Genomic DNA, 13,454 nt, shown 5'->3' on the forward strand with positions numbered 1-13,454 from the left:
AAATTCTTTAACAAATGTATTGCTCATTGTAACTTAATGCATTAACTAATGGGAGCTTATTGTTAATCGTTACCAACTATATTTGTTCCATTTTTTTGCTATTTCATTAATTATTGTGTTTCATAATAAATTTACTGGTTAAATGTAGCCAAAATTTGATAAACAGGTTCACATTGTGACAATCTATACCATATCGTGAAAAATAATCCAAAGAACGCAAAACGTCTCTCTGTTTACCATAATTTCTATTCCAGGATATATAAACAAGTGATATCCTGAATACCGAAAATGACTTTTAAGAAAGAATAGAAAGAATTTTTTTTTTTTTTTTTTTAAAACGAAAACTCCTCACTGGTGTAGCTTTTGATGAACGCGTCTGCTGAATGAACAAGTGTAAAAGGTGTGACAACTAGCCCCAGTTAGTATTTAGAGTAGGGTTTTACCAGCTGATATCATCGCTGCATCATGGTGCCACATACAGCCTACTGTATATGTTACTCCTCACCTAAAGTAAACCGTTCTCTCGGTTTCTCTTTCTGGCTCCTCATTTTCGCCTTGTATGAAACACTGGAGGCCCGAATAGACTTTGCGTTCCCCAGAAAACGTTGCGTTCGCTCTCATAAGATATGCAAGTTTTGTGAAGTTTGCATAGTTTATCTGTGGTACGCAAATACAAGGGTTTCCTCATATTTTTTTTTTTTTCTTTTTCTATCAGTTTATCGCTCTAGCGGCTCCGTATGAAACCCAACTAAACTGAAACTGTACTTTGCTCTTGTGACACGCGCTACGAATATTCCGAGGTTCTAATTTTTATATACAATGCAGGCCTGTGTAGACCGAGCAATGGCCTATTGTTGACCTCCCCCCGCACTTATGAGTCATTTACGAAATAACAATCACATGATGGTTACAGCATAAGGAAGCTGTTCAAGAACTCTTACTTTTACAGTTCGGTAAAGTTGGCAAGATACAGGGTCCATCTTTAGTGGGACTTAACCTTCAGAGAGACCATTAGTCACAACGATACAATTTACCAATAAACATTATTATACAGTAGGCTATTATGAAAACTGTATTACTGTATGAAGCAAATAGGCTATACACAATTACTTATTAAAGTTACTTAGTTAAGAGCTGTGAGTGATTCTCGAGATTTTCTTTTGTTGTATAATTAACATTATTAATCCGTGCAGTGCTCTGAGCGCACGCTTCATTCAAATGTGTGCGCGCACATTAACGATCTATAACAGCGCGTGAGTACCACACTGAGTGAGATCGACAAACGAGAGAGAATGACAAACTTTCTTGAGGAAGCATTTCTGGCCTGATCGTTCACATAGGCTGAAGCCCCCCTAAAAATGGTATAGAACCACCCCAGGCAAGATATTCACAGATTCGACTTTCCCGGATCAATAACTCATGAGAAAAATGTTTTTACTACACAATTGTCGCCTATTTTCTTTCGTAGTTATATAGAAAATGAGCTACAAGCGAGTTTTCCTCAAAAAAAGCTTTCATCAATGCGCTGGCGGTCCGAGGGGCCGTCTGCAAAGTGCGAAACGCGAAAAATATTACTTATAAAAAACTTCACAGTAACACACTGTAGTGTCACCAAATTTAGTTTACACATCACTGCTCTCTTGCTGGTTATACTAAAACATTATTATTATTTTTTTAAATAATTGCTTTTACACATTTTTTATGATTTATTATTATGATGAATAGTCAATAATTTCACTGTAACACACTGTACTTTCCCCAAATTCAGTTCACACATTACTGCTCTCCTGTTAGTTATACTATAACACTTATTTTGACAGTAATTGCTTTTTAATGATTTTTATGGTTAAAAAATTCAATAAATTCACTATTATTGGACAAAATTGACAATAACTTACAGTAACATAGTGTCACCAAATTCAGTTTACATATCACTGCTCTCCTGCTGGTTATAATAAAACAGTTTTTGTTTTTGAAATAATTGCTTTTACACGTTTTTATGATTTTTTTATTATGACAAATAGTCAATTACTTCACAGTAACACACTGTACTTTCTCCACATTCAGTTAACACATCACTGCTCTCCTGCTGGTTATACTACATAAAAAATGTGCAAAATGCAATTACTTTCGAAATAACTGTTGTAGAATAACCAGCAGGAGAGCAGTGATGTGTGAATTGAATTTTGGAGAAAGTACAGCGTGTTACAGTGAAGTTATTGATTTTTTTGTCCAATAACAATGAAAGTAATGACTATATTTCATTTTAAATAATCATAAAAATTATTCAAAAGCAATTATTGTCAAAATAACTTTTGTTAGTATAACCAGAGGAGAGCAGTGATGTGTGAACTGAATTTGGAGAAAGTACAGTGTGTTACAGTGAAGTTATTGATTTTTTTTGTCCAATAACAATGAAAGTAATGACTATATTTCATTTTAAATAATCATAAAAATTATTCAAAAGCAATTATTGTCAAAATAACTGTTTAAGTATAACCAACAGGAAAGCAGTGATGTGTGAACTGAATTTGGAGAAAGTACAGTGTTGTACAGTGAAGTTATTGACTATTTGTCATAATAATAAAAAATCATAAAAAAGTGTAAAAGCAATTATTTTCAAAAATAACTGTTGTAGTATAACCAGTATAACCAGCACGAGAGCAGTGATGTGTAAACTGAATTGGTGACACTACAGTGTGTTACTGTGAAGTTATTGAGTATTTTATTAGTAAAATTTTTCGCATTTCGCACTTTGCAGATGGCCCCTTCGGACCGCCAGCGCATTGAGATCGATGTATTTTGTACAGAGCGGATGAAAGCTTGTTTTGAGGAAAACTCGCTTGTAGCTCGTTTTCTACATCACTACGAAAGAAAAGAGGCGTCAATTGTGTAGAAACATTTTGCTCGTGGGTTATTGATCCGAAAACTCGAATCTGTGAATATCTTGCCATCTTTACCGAACTCTTATAGGTCGCAAAATGGAGAGACTGACTTTGAGGTATGGGTTTTTTTTTTTTTTTTTAAGTCATAACTGATATTTACATGGTTTGTGTTTCGAAAAGTGCACAAGCTGACTTTATTAAACTTTCTCTGAAGTGACTATGGAGCTAACCACGGCATCGTTAACCCGGTTTATGGATTACCAGCACCAAGTAAGAGTTTGTTGTGAAATTTACACAATCTCAGATTTCCACTGGGCGGCACCCCATGACTACTTTTTCAACGCTAAATCTGTAATATTACCAAGTTTCTACTTATCGGTATTCAAAACAACGCTCAATTTTTACGTAGGCCTATATGTATCGCTTTGTGCATGTACAGATTGTATGCAGTATTAATATTATAATTAATATTAGAATTAGTATGCAGTACTTGTTTTACAATGGCAAAGCAAAAATCCTGCAAAAATACCTTAGTACAGTTATCGTTACTATACAGTATTTACAAAAAATATGGTACTCTCGAAACTTACAGTTGTACTCTGGTGTTATGGATCAACTTAAATATAATACATTTATGAAATTTGCAGACTTTATAATCCCAAGCATACAAAGTCTATTTACAGTAGCCTACATTAAATATGCAAATTAATGATAAAATATCAATAGTTTATATATTTTATTTAATACATTCTTTATTTAACATTATTGACAAGGGACTGTCTGAGTAAATAAGAAAAATAAATACATAAATAGATAAATTACAATATGAATCGGAGTAATTTATTATTTATTAAAATATTTGGATCAATAATATGAACCCATACATCCACGTCAGTGGCAATATTTGCACAAAAATTGTAAATGTCCTTAGCATCTAGTCATAACAGATTGCATACATTTGTGTTTGTCTTCTTATTCGTGGAACACACTGCTACTGTGTGTGCACACTTGGATGGGTTAAATGCAGAGCACAAATTCTATAGATCTATAGATTTATATGGATATGACACTAAGTAATGAGCTTATGCAACTTTACAAATATTACTTTATTATTATTTACTATTACTCCACTAGTTCTGAAATATATATTGTATGTTTTAATCCCCCGGAACACACTACAAGTGATGATCTAGATTAGAACATGATGCGCGTGTCTCTGTCATAATTAATTAAACAATTTTGGATAAAGTGTTTTGTTTTGTTTGTTTTGTTTTACAATTTTTTTTTTCCTTTTTTTGTCTTCCTTGAACGGACATTAATATAAGACGATACTGCAAAAACAGTTTACTGTCAAGCTGTTATATTCCTGTTAAATATTGTCCAACATTCCTAATTTTTCTGTCATTAATTTTAATTTCATATTCTGGTATCAGTTCAGTGTTTATAATGCTAACAGTTGAACTTCAAATATTTTCAACCGAAACTGACATGTTTTTTGGGGTCGACAGCTTATAAAAACGTAGGTCTGTTTTTTAGGGTTTTTTTTAAGCTTGTTTACGGTTCACCTTGTCACATAGCAGCTTTTAGGCATTGCTCTGTTTTTGTTATAAGGAGGCAACTTCCCGCAATAGAAAGACAATGGAGAGCGTTGGATTGTTTTCCCCAGACTGGTGTGGTTTTCAGATTATGACGCGTGTCGCTCCGCATTCCTCAGTTCCTATGGAAGCCAAAGGGAGTGTCGCAACTCTGTTTCTCAATGGCTCTGATGGCACTCACGTGAAAAACGTGTTTAGTTTAACTTACATATTTTAACACAGACACCCCATCTAAAATAAATATGTAAGCTTTCTCTGCTGCTTCGGTTTAAGATATATGACACAGAACGCGATTCTGTTTGGAACGCTTCTGTATTTTATGGACACATTGAGAAAGATTTTAGATTAAGATTCTCAGTTGTTTTGTTTTGTGCATCATCCCAAAGCATGATTTTTTTCAACAGATTGCATTGTTACAACATGACAAATAAGTGTATAACATATGGAAAATATTTTGTTTGTCTGAACAATCGTCATTTTCCACATATGCTACTGTAAGTGAACGTCTCAAGATAAGGGGGCGGGTTTGTGAACCCTGTTACCATGTGTAATTGTTAAAATGACACTAAAACTGTGCTAAATACACTAGCACAGTCATTGAGGAAAAACACATCGTGTAATAGTTGTATCAACATTTATTAAGAACATTAAGAATGTACCAAACGTGTTTTCTTTGCAGCTTGATAGTTCGCATCTGACGAATCTGCTGGAAAATGAAATAAAATAGCTCACGAGCACGCACACATCCCCCAGTTAAGACGATCCCCTGTTGATCCATAACACCGATACTTCCTACTGTGGTAAATGTCCAAGAACTGAATAAATCAGTGAAAAACAGGGTTACTTACTGTAGAAACAACTCCACCCACTCGTCCATTCAGCGCCATCCAACAGCAGCAGCTGTCGGATTATACTATACTATACTATACAATCCTAAAAAATAAATACAGTAGACTTGAGACCACAGGCATTAGAGCGCACACTGCTCACCACTGACTTCAGGAGTCTTACCAAGAACGAGAATCAGTTCTTCAAGATCTAAAAAAGAAGTTCTTAACTATTTCTTGGTGAATCAGTGATTCTTGAGACATGGGACAAAACTTCTCCAGGAATTGTAACTGCTATTTGGTTTAAAAATAAAAATATTTTTCATTTGTAAATGTTATGGGGGATTAATAATAACCTGTATTTAACACACTTATTCCCTTCAGTGTAACTGTATCATTATTATGTGAAATCTATGACTCTTATTGTCTTCTCACTACATCTAAAACAATGTGTCCACAGAGAAGGGTTCAATCGTTCATATGCTATAAAAAAATAAAAATGTTTTTTTAATGATGAAAACGAGCTTGTTTTATCAAAAGCAACACTTAATAATATCTCATATCAAATCAAGGTTGTTTTTCAGTGACACATGCATGTTTCATAAGGTTTCAAAGTTGTGTCCCCACTTTTTGTCAACACTGTCAGACGTTTATTAAAATGTTATAAAATCTGGGAATATCAGGGGCAGCGGTCACTCCAAACAGAGTACATCAGTGTCAGACAGGCTCTGGTAAGTTTTATGGTTTTAGAATATTTTAAATCTTAATGTTAATATTTCCTATGTCACAACCATGATATGTCAACACCATCTTCCAATTTCTGAGGAAATTATTTGAAATATTTAGATCATTTTTTTTTTCCTGAACAGGTTCCAGTATCTAACACCAAGAGAAAAAAACAAAACAAAAAGGCTACTACATGAACTCCATTTGTTTTTTGAAAAATGCCATATTTGTCAAAACCTTCAGATGTCACCACCATAAGATTTTGTGTTCCAATGATATATCAAAATACTTAAATGTGACTCTTGGAAAAAGCGTTATAAATAATAACATCTCACTGTTTGTTGTGTTTGTTTTAATACAGTAATTGATTGATTCAATGTATTTGATAGTTAAAATTACTACAAATTCAGGTTTTCGACACCACCGTCAGATGTGTCAACTCCGTCAGTTTAATATTTTGATAATATTTCATTATATAATTTTATATTTGTTGTTGAATTGTTGGTCAAGTGAAAATGTAATCTGTCTAACATGAGAATGTTTTGAAATGTTAAAAACATCTTGATTGCTGTTAAAGATAAAGCTGAAATTATATTACGCAGTCCACGGTAAAAAAGCACATTTTGATAAATAAAAATAGAAAAAAAAAAAGTTGGGAGGTTGAATCACACCATAGTTCAGTAGCTTAGTACATATAAGATACATAAATGTAGTTTCATTTGTCTGTGTACAAGGTTTTATTTTTTCAGTTTTGCACCATTTTGTCCCACTTCTCAAGAATCAGTGGAATCAATCAATTTTTCACAAAGGTATTTTAACACAGGCTGTTGGGGTTGAACAATCATAAATCACAATCAGTATTTCAGAAGCTGTGCAATAAATAAATAAATGTTTGAATGTATAGTGATATTTTTGTGATATTTGAATTGTATTATTGTTTACTATATGTCTTTCTTGGTGCACATCCAGTGGAAAACTTACCTAACCAGTTTGTTTGAACCTCATTCAGCCATGGCGGGCGCACCCGCAGCAAGCATGCACGGACCTTCTGCACCCCCTGCAAACATGTTCGATACAGTCCCTGGATATGAAGGAACAGTGGCTGGTGGAGGCGGTAAGAAACATGCAAGTTATATCAAACATCAAAGATGTTAAACGAAACACTTCAGCATGAGAAAATGTGCTCGGCATTCAAGTCATGAAGGATAGATCATATTTACAGGTTGAAAGCACATAAATGTCACCACAAAAACTTTAAGCCCCAAGTTTCCGAATAGAGGGCATGTTAGTGCAAGCTGCAGTTACAAAATACCCTAGTACTGTACAATTACCATAGAATATATAACAATTAAATTTACAGCACCTTCATACATTTTATAAAAACATATAAAAGGCAAAACCCACAGATGCACATTCTCCTTTCATCATTTTGTAGATTTAGAGTTAAAAAACCTTGTTGAATTTTATGTACAAAAGGTACATTGCCATCTTGGTCCGACAAAACGATTTGAACGCACCTGACATCGTAAATATGAATTTTCCAGAAGGACTTGAATGCAAGAATAGACCTTATAGTGTTTAGATCACAGAAATACATGAATGAGCCTCCTAGTTTTGTCTGTTTTCACAGGTGGGTATCTTCCACCTCCAATGCCATCTGTACCGATGCCTGTGCCTGAACAGGCCCCCAACCCACCAGTCTGGCAGTAAGAGCTTTTTCTCTATACCAAAAACCACTCAATGCACACATTGAATCTTAAACACTCACCTATGATATACAATGTTTATACAAATATGGGCATTTTTCATTAAAATAATATTTTTAAATAATTGGCATTAACTTCAGTACAGTAAAAACTAAGCAAAGAAATGTTGTCTTTATAATTTTGTCAGACAATATATAGGTATGTACTGTAGCTGCTTTTATATTCCCCTTGCAGGGGATCATCATATTTTTGAGGTTTTCGGCATTAAAAAGTTTGAAAGCTTTATCTCAAATGCATCCTGCTGATTCACCTTTTTAGTCCATTATTCTGCACTATGACCTGAATACGGTTTGTCAGTTTAGTAAAACACCTAAAAAGGGTCATGAAGGTACTAAAACGTGTCACAACACACCCTGTTAGACATGTGCAAAGGTCACTTACATATTGATCTTTTCTCTCTGATATCAGTATACCCTCCATCTCAGAGGACAGGGCACGTCAAGCTTTCTCAACATACGTCTCCAGCAAGTGCTGCTACAGTTCTGCCCCCGTCAGAGAGGGAGTCATAACCAATATGGAGTCCTTTAATACCTACAGGGTGAGACCTACAATAAATCATCTTCAGTATGACCATCGTTTTCTTCTTCCGTATGTGTGTTTTTTTTTTTTTTTTTTAAATATAATGTATAAGACATAATTTTAAGGCCTGGAGGAGGATGAGCAGGTTCTTACGGAAGTGGCTTGGACTACTCTGAAGCCTTAGAAGTATCGCTTTATACAGCAAAAACAACAAACATAATCAGTCTTACTCCTTATTAATCAAACTACTTTAACTAAAAGAAAAGAAAAGTACAGCAAAATAAGCTAACTCCCTTACTAACATAAACAGGAGAAAAGGTCAAATTCAAAGTAAATGGCACCCACCTCCCTACTAACCCCACAAATAAAGAAATAACTGTTTAACTAACAAACTTCAAATAAACCAAGAGAAAAACAGATTAATTAAATCATACAACAAATAATCATTAAAGATAACACTCACTTCTGCCTTTTGAATCTCAATCATAAAGTGTAATAGAAAGAGACTAACAAGAGAAATCTATCAATAAGTAGCACACACAATAGGAGGTAAAGATACACAGATAACTTCTGGCTTCAACAAAGTATCAGGTCTGGGGTTGAAGATGGGACATCAAAGCTGCTGCTGCTGCACACAGTCAGGCCACCACCAACCAAGCTCTGATGGTGTTTGCAGCTTAAATACTTCCAGCATCCAATCACAGCAGGGCATTGATCAGCTGAACCAGGTGGAAACCATTTCTCCTATCAAGAGAGACAAGGATGGAGAGAGAAACAGCACAACTTGAACACACACAAACAGAACCTTACGGCTCTGGACGTAACATGGGCCAAGCTCTGGAAATCTAAGCCCCACTGAATAAAATTCTTAATCCAGGCTGTCTATGACATACTACCAATCCTGTCCAATCTTTTCTGCTGGGAGAAGATAAAGAGTGATCATCTTGCCCTCTGTGCCTGAAGAGAGGAACCCCGGATCACATCCTCAGCAGCTGTCTAAGAGCCCTGAGTGAGGGGCACTATCGTAGGTGTCATGACAAAATCCTGAAGAGCGTAGCACAGGGTAGGGTTCCTCAAATCTGGTCCTGAAGGACCACTGCAGAGTTTACCTCAAACCCTGATCAAACTCAGATACCAACTCCAGCTGTGGATCAGGAGAGGAGAGCCTTGGGTTGGGGTAGTGTTACCTGGAAACAAGTTAGGGCTTGATCAAGCCTGACTGGATCGCCTGGGCGAGGGTGTCTGATTATTGAAAGACAAGAAACACCCGATGACCCCAGGAAACATCACTGATGATGTGTTCAGAAGCATCACATGGTGATGTACTGAATGTTAAAACCTGATGTGATTTGTGGTTGATAGAACTAAATGCTGCTTCTGTTCTCAGTATCGTTTGGAGACGTTCAAGGAGTCCAGATCTACTGAATGGAGTCAGGAGCCTTACGCAGGTACCCAGAAGTCAAATAGGGCATATTTACACTTTATGCTATCTTTTGCTTTCTTTTACAATGGATACAAATCTGATCTTGTATTCCTGCACTATATTCAAATCTTACATGATGCAAATGCCAGGAAGGAAAATGTTCCTGCATTTAATGTAGCTCATAATCAATAAAAGCATAAAATTTCAGGTCAGCCTGTGGATGCTGGTGTTCAACCTGCTCCAGGTCCGTGGCAGATTGCAGCTCAATCTCCGGCCTTCTTTCAAGAGCACAAGCAGACCATTAAAGTGCCCTATACTTCCTCAGTCAAGGTTTGACCTTTAATCACATGATCCTCAAAAACTAAGAAAGCAGGTCCCATTCAACACACTTTAGCCACTTTTCCACCGTCTGACCGAACGGTTCTAAGAATGGTAAGCAATTTCCACTTGAGCTTGGTTTGGCACGACACGATTATAAACCGTTTCTCAGCCTGCAATTCTGAGCACAGTTGGCTGGTAGAATGTCTGTAGTGTTGTCTCCACTCAGAATTGGTCACTTGATTGTTGTCTGCCCACTAGTTCTCTCTCTCTCTGTAGCTGACCAAGTGCACTATTTGACTGAAGTAAATTGAAATCTCTGATCATCCTCCATAACATGGTCACAATTTACATCTCGTATCACATGTAAACACTTGCGTTACGAAGACAACGACTGATGAATTTGTATTGGAGCTCTGTTATCAGCCCCACAGTGGAAAATGAAACCGTATCCATACCGGCTGGGCCGGATCAGATCGGCATGGAATGGAATGGATAAGCATTAGAACGGTTTGGCCTGATGGTGGAAAAGTGGCTACTGTACAGCATCTCTGCATGAAAACTCAACACATTCTCAAGGGTTTGGCAGCATTTTTATTTAATCTTCTAGAACACCAGAACATTCATTTGAATTATTTTGTTTGTAGAGCACAACAGTCGAGTTCCGGAATCAAAAGTCCTATTCATTTTCTCAATACGGTAGTGAATTTAAAATGATAACTTAAAAACCTTTAAAATCAGATGTGCCGTGAGGAATGAGGTTCATGCTTTTGTTGAAGTTATCAGCCTGCATTATTTTGTATAAAACTTATTTTAACAAACTAACTTTTTAAATAGTCATGTTGAAGAGCCACATTACCCGTGATTCTGCAGAGAAATCATGACAAGCAAATTGTACCTGAAAACCACCCTCTCAGATGAAGCACTATGAATGATAAAACAGTCTCTCTGCATTTTCAAAATACTTTGTAATGCTGTTATTTCTGGTTTGCTTTGCTTTCATGGCTTATAACTATTTAACAATGACTTTTAAAAATTCCTATGGGAAAAATGAATGGGACAAAGAAATATGTCTGGAACCAAGGCTGCTGAAAAAGTGTTTTACTTTCTAAAGTACAAATGCTTTTTGGCTTCCTGCAGCATGTAAACTTGCCAGTAACGATTATGTTCAATAAGTCGGATCATATTTTGGAGCATTGTATTCTGTTTGCACCCTAGAACTGTCACTTGTGTCTGGGAATGGGAAGAAACCCCTGTACCACCTGTGCTGGAGCTGGAAATGTAAGTAAATTTTGACTAGCACAGACCAAACCAGCTGCATGCTGGGCATTTAATTGTTATCAAAGTTTTTTTCACAGAGGAAAATATGGCACTTGTATTGAGTAAAAGTATCTCTTTGTGTGGTTACTGGAGAGCAATTCAAGTTGAATTGTACTGGAATTGTGCATACAAGCTACAGAATGTTTTTTCATTCAGTTCATCATATGACGTAAACACCTTAATATATGACCTGTTTGTCCTCTATTGTTTTCCATGTGCAGAAAGTCTGTCAGATGTGTAATGGTTCTGGTTACCGTCATTCTAATGACCGCTGCACACACTGCAATGGGCGTGGACGTGAAAAGTAAGTCCTTTATAGCTGTATATAATGAGACATTTCTATTAAACAGGTTTTTCACAAAAACAAAAATGCTTTTTTAATGTCTTAAATTACTTACTTTACTGAATTTATATTAATTTTACTTATTTTTTAATTGAATTTAATAAATTTTTGTATTGTATTTTTATAACTTTTGTGGCTACTGTGGGTTGAATTCAGATTAAATCCTGCAGGGGGCTTTAGTGTTTGGTATTTTCTGAGTTTTGACTTGTTGGGTGTCTTTCAGCTGTAGTTCATGTAGCGGCAGAGGCTCTTGTCAGTGTGACACCTGCCGTGGAAAGGGAAAGCTGCTCGTCTTCATCAACCTCAATGTTAAATGGTATGATCTGTATGATACAACATTCATGTTTTCTAAGGCAGGCATGGCTATTACTATATTAACTAGCTCCTCAGTCAATGTTTGTGCTATATACATGAATCCTGCAGTTTGAGGAGAGGTTTGTGGTTATGTTTCTAAACGATCATACTCATAGACTTACATTGAAGCCATTCTTTGCATAAGAGAGCACTCATTTACAGTTTCTTTGAAATAAAAAGAAATCAAGTCATTATTATTAATTATTTCATAATAATCAGAAGTCTTTCAAATTGAACTGTCTCATTCTAAAAGCTATTTTTGGACTATTTCAGGAGCATAGAGAAGGATGAATTCGTAGCGCAAGATTCAAGTGGCCTGAGAGTGAAAAAACTGGAGGAGGTTTCAGGGAAGGAGCTCTATAAAGATGCCCAGTATATGGTACGAACAGACCGTACATATAGTAAGAGGTTTGTAAGGTTTGTTGAAATTTGTAAGTTCATCAGATGGTTATGTTTACTGTAGGTCTATCCAGTGAGGGGCTTTCCTGATGCTTCTGTTGCGCAAGCTTCTGAGCGCTTAGTAAGAGACCATCAGGGGAAATACGCCCAAACATCCCGCATATTACAACAGGTACCACTGTCTTCATATGTTTATGTGCTTCCAGACCTTTTTATAGTCATTTTTATCACTTGATTATTATCATTCATTATTTTCAGTTATAATTTGTATGTTTGTATGTAACAAAACAATGCAAATAAACTGTGTTATATCATTACCAGTCTGTCTGTAACTAGAGACAATCATCATGCTGAATCTTGAATCTGTCATTCTGTAATTTAATCTCTTTCAGAGGCAGACAATCGAGCTCATTCCCATAACCAAAGTGAACTACATGTGGAAAGGAAAGCCTTATGTTTACTATGTGTATGGAAATGAGTTTAAAGTGAACGCTGATGACTATCCCGCCACCTGCTGCTGTTCTGTCATGTAACATCAAGCGATATGACCAAAATCTTATATCACGATATGACTAATTTTATATCATGATAACGATATACATCACAATATAGTTTTTTTTCTTTTAAAAAGGTTTTTATGATATTAAAAACTTTGCATAATCCTTGTCACCAATGTCAGTATCAAACTAATGCAAGCATAAAAAGAGACAAAAAACAATAAATAAGAAAAGCTACATAAATTGTGTAAATTAACTAGTCTTCACTGTGTTAATTATATCTATCTATCGATCGATCAATATAATTAACACGTGTATTAAGTATAGATATATATATCATTATCATTTTTTACATTTCTTCTTATTAAAGTTACAAAAGTGATTTAGTCAAGAGCAGTGAGAGATTTTCTCTCACTGTTGTTTGATTAATATGAATGGCATACAGGACGAATATTGGACAGCTTCCCCTTTAAGACCGAAGT

General features: G+C 35.6%; 1 protein-coding gene across 5 annotated transcripts; it reads left to right on the forward strand.

Annotated features, from left to right (window-relative positions):
- The first annotated feature begins 2,770 nt into the window (after nt 1-2,770).
- On the forward strand, nt 2,771-13,014 carry LOC109111432 (protein SSUH2 homolog). 5 transcript variants are annotated; one of them, XM_042761673.1, is made up of 13 exons: nt 2,771-3,001; nt 3,100-3,155; nt 7,003-7,147; nt 7,664-7,739; nt 8,208-8,337; nt 9,706-9,766; nt 9,950-10,071; nt 11,278-11,340; nt 11,601-11,683; nt 11,946-12,038; nt 12,350-12,455; nt 12,540-12,647; nt 12,868-13,014. In XM_042761673.1, exons 2-13 carry the CDS (start codon nt 3,105-3,107, stop codon nt 13,006-13,008), a joined length of 1,179 nt encoding a protein of 392 aa, XP_042617607.1. In that variant the 5' UTR covers nt 2,771-3,001; nt 3,100-3,104; the 3' UTR covers nt 13,009-13,014. The 5 variants fall into 5 exon arrangements, with proteins under 5 accessions (XP_042617607.1, XP_042617608.1, XP_042617611.1 ...); XM_042761674.1 differs by having other exon boundaries at nt 7,043-7,147; XM_042761677.1 differs by lacking the exons at nt 2,771-3,001; nt 3,100-3,155 and adding an exon at nt 4,941-5,280 and having other exon boundaries at nt 7,043-7,147.
- Nucleotides 13,015-13,454: the final 440 nt, after the last annotated feature.

The sequence above is a fragment of the Cyprinus carpio genome, chromosome A8 (genome assembly GCF_018340385.1).
Source record: "Cyprinus carpio isolate SPL01 chromosome A8, ASM1834038v1, whole genome shotgun sequence".
In the NCBI taxonomy this organism is placed as follows: domain Eukaryota; kingdom Metazoa; phylum Chordata; class Actinopteri; order Cypriniformes; family Cyprinidae; genus Cyprinus; species Cyprinus carpio.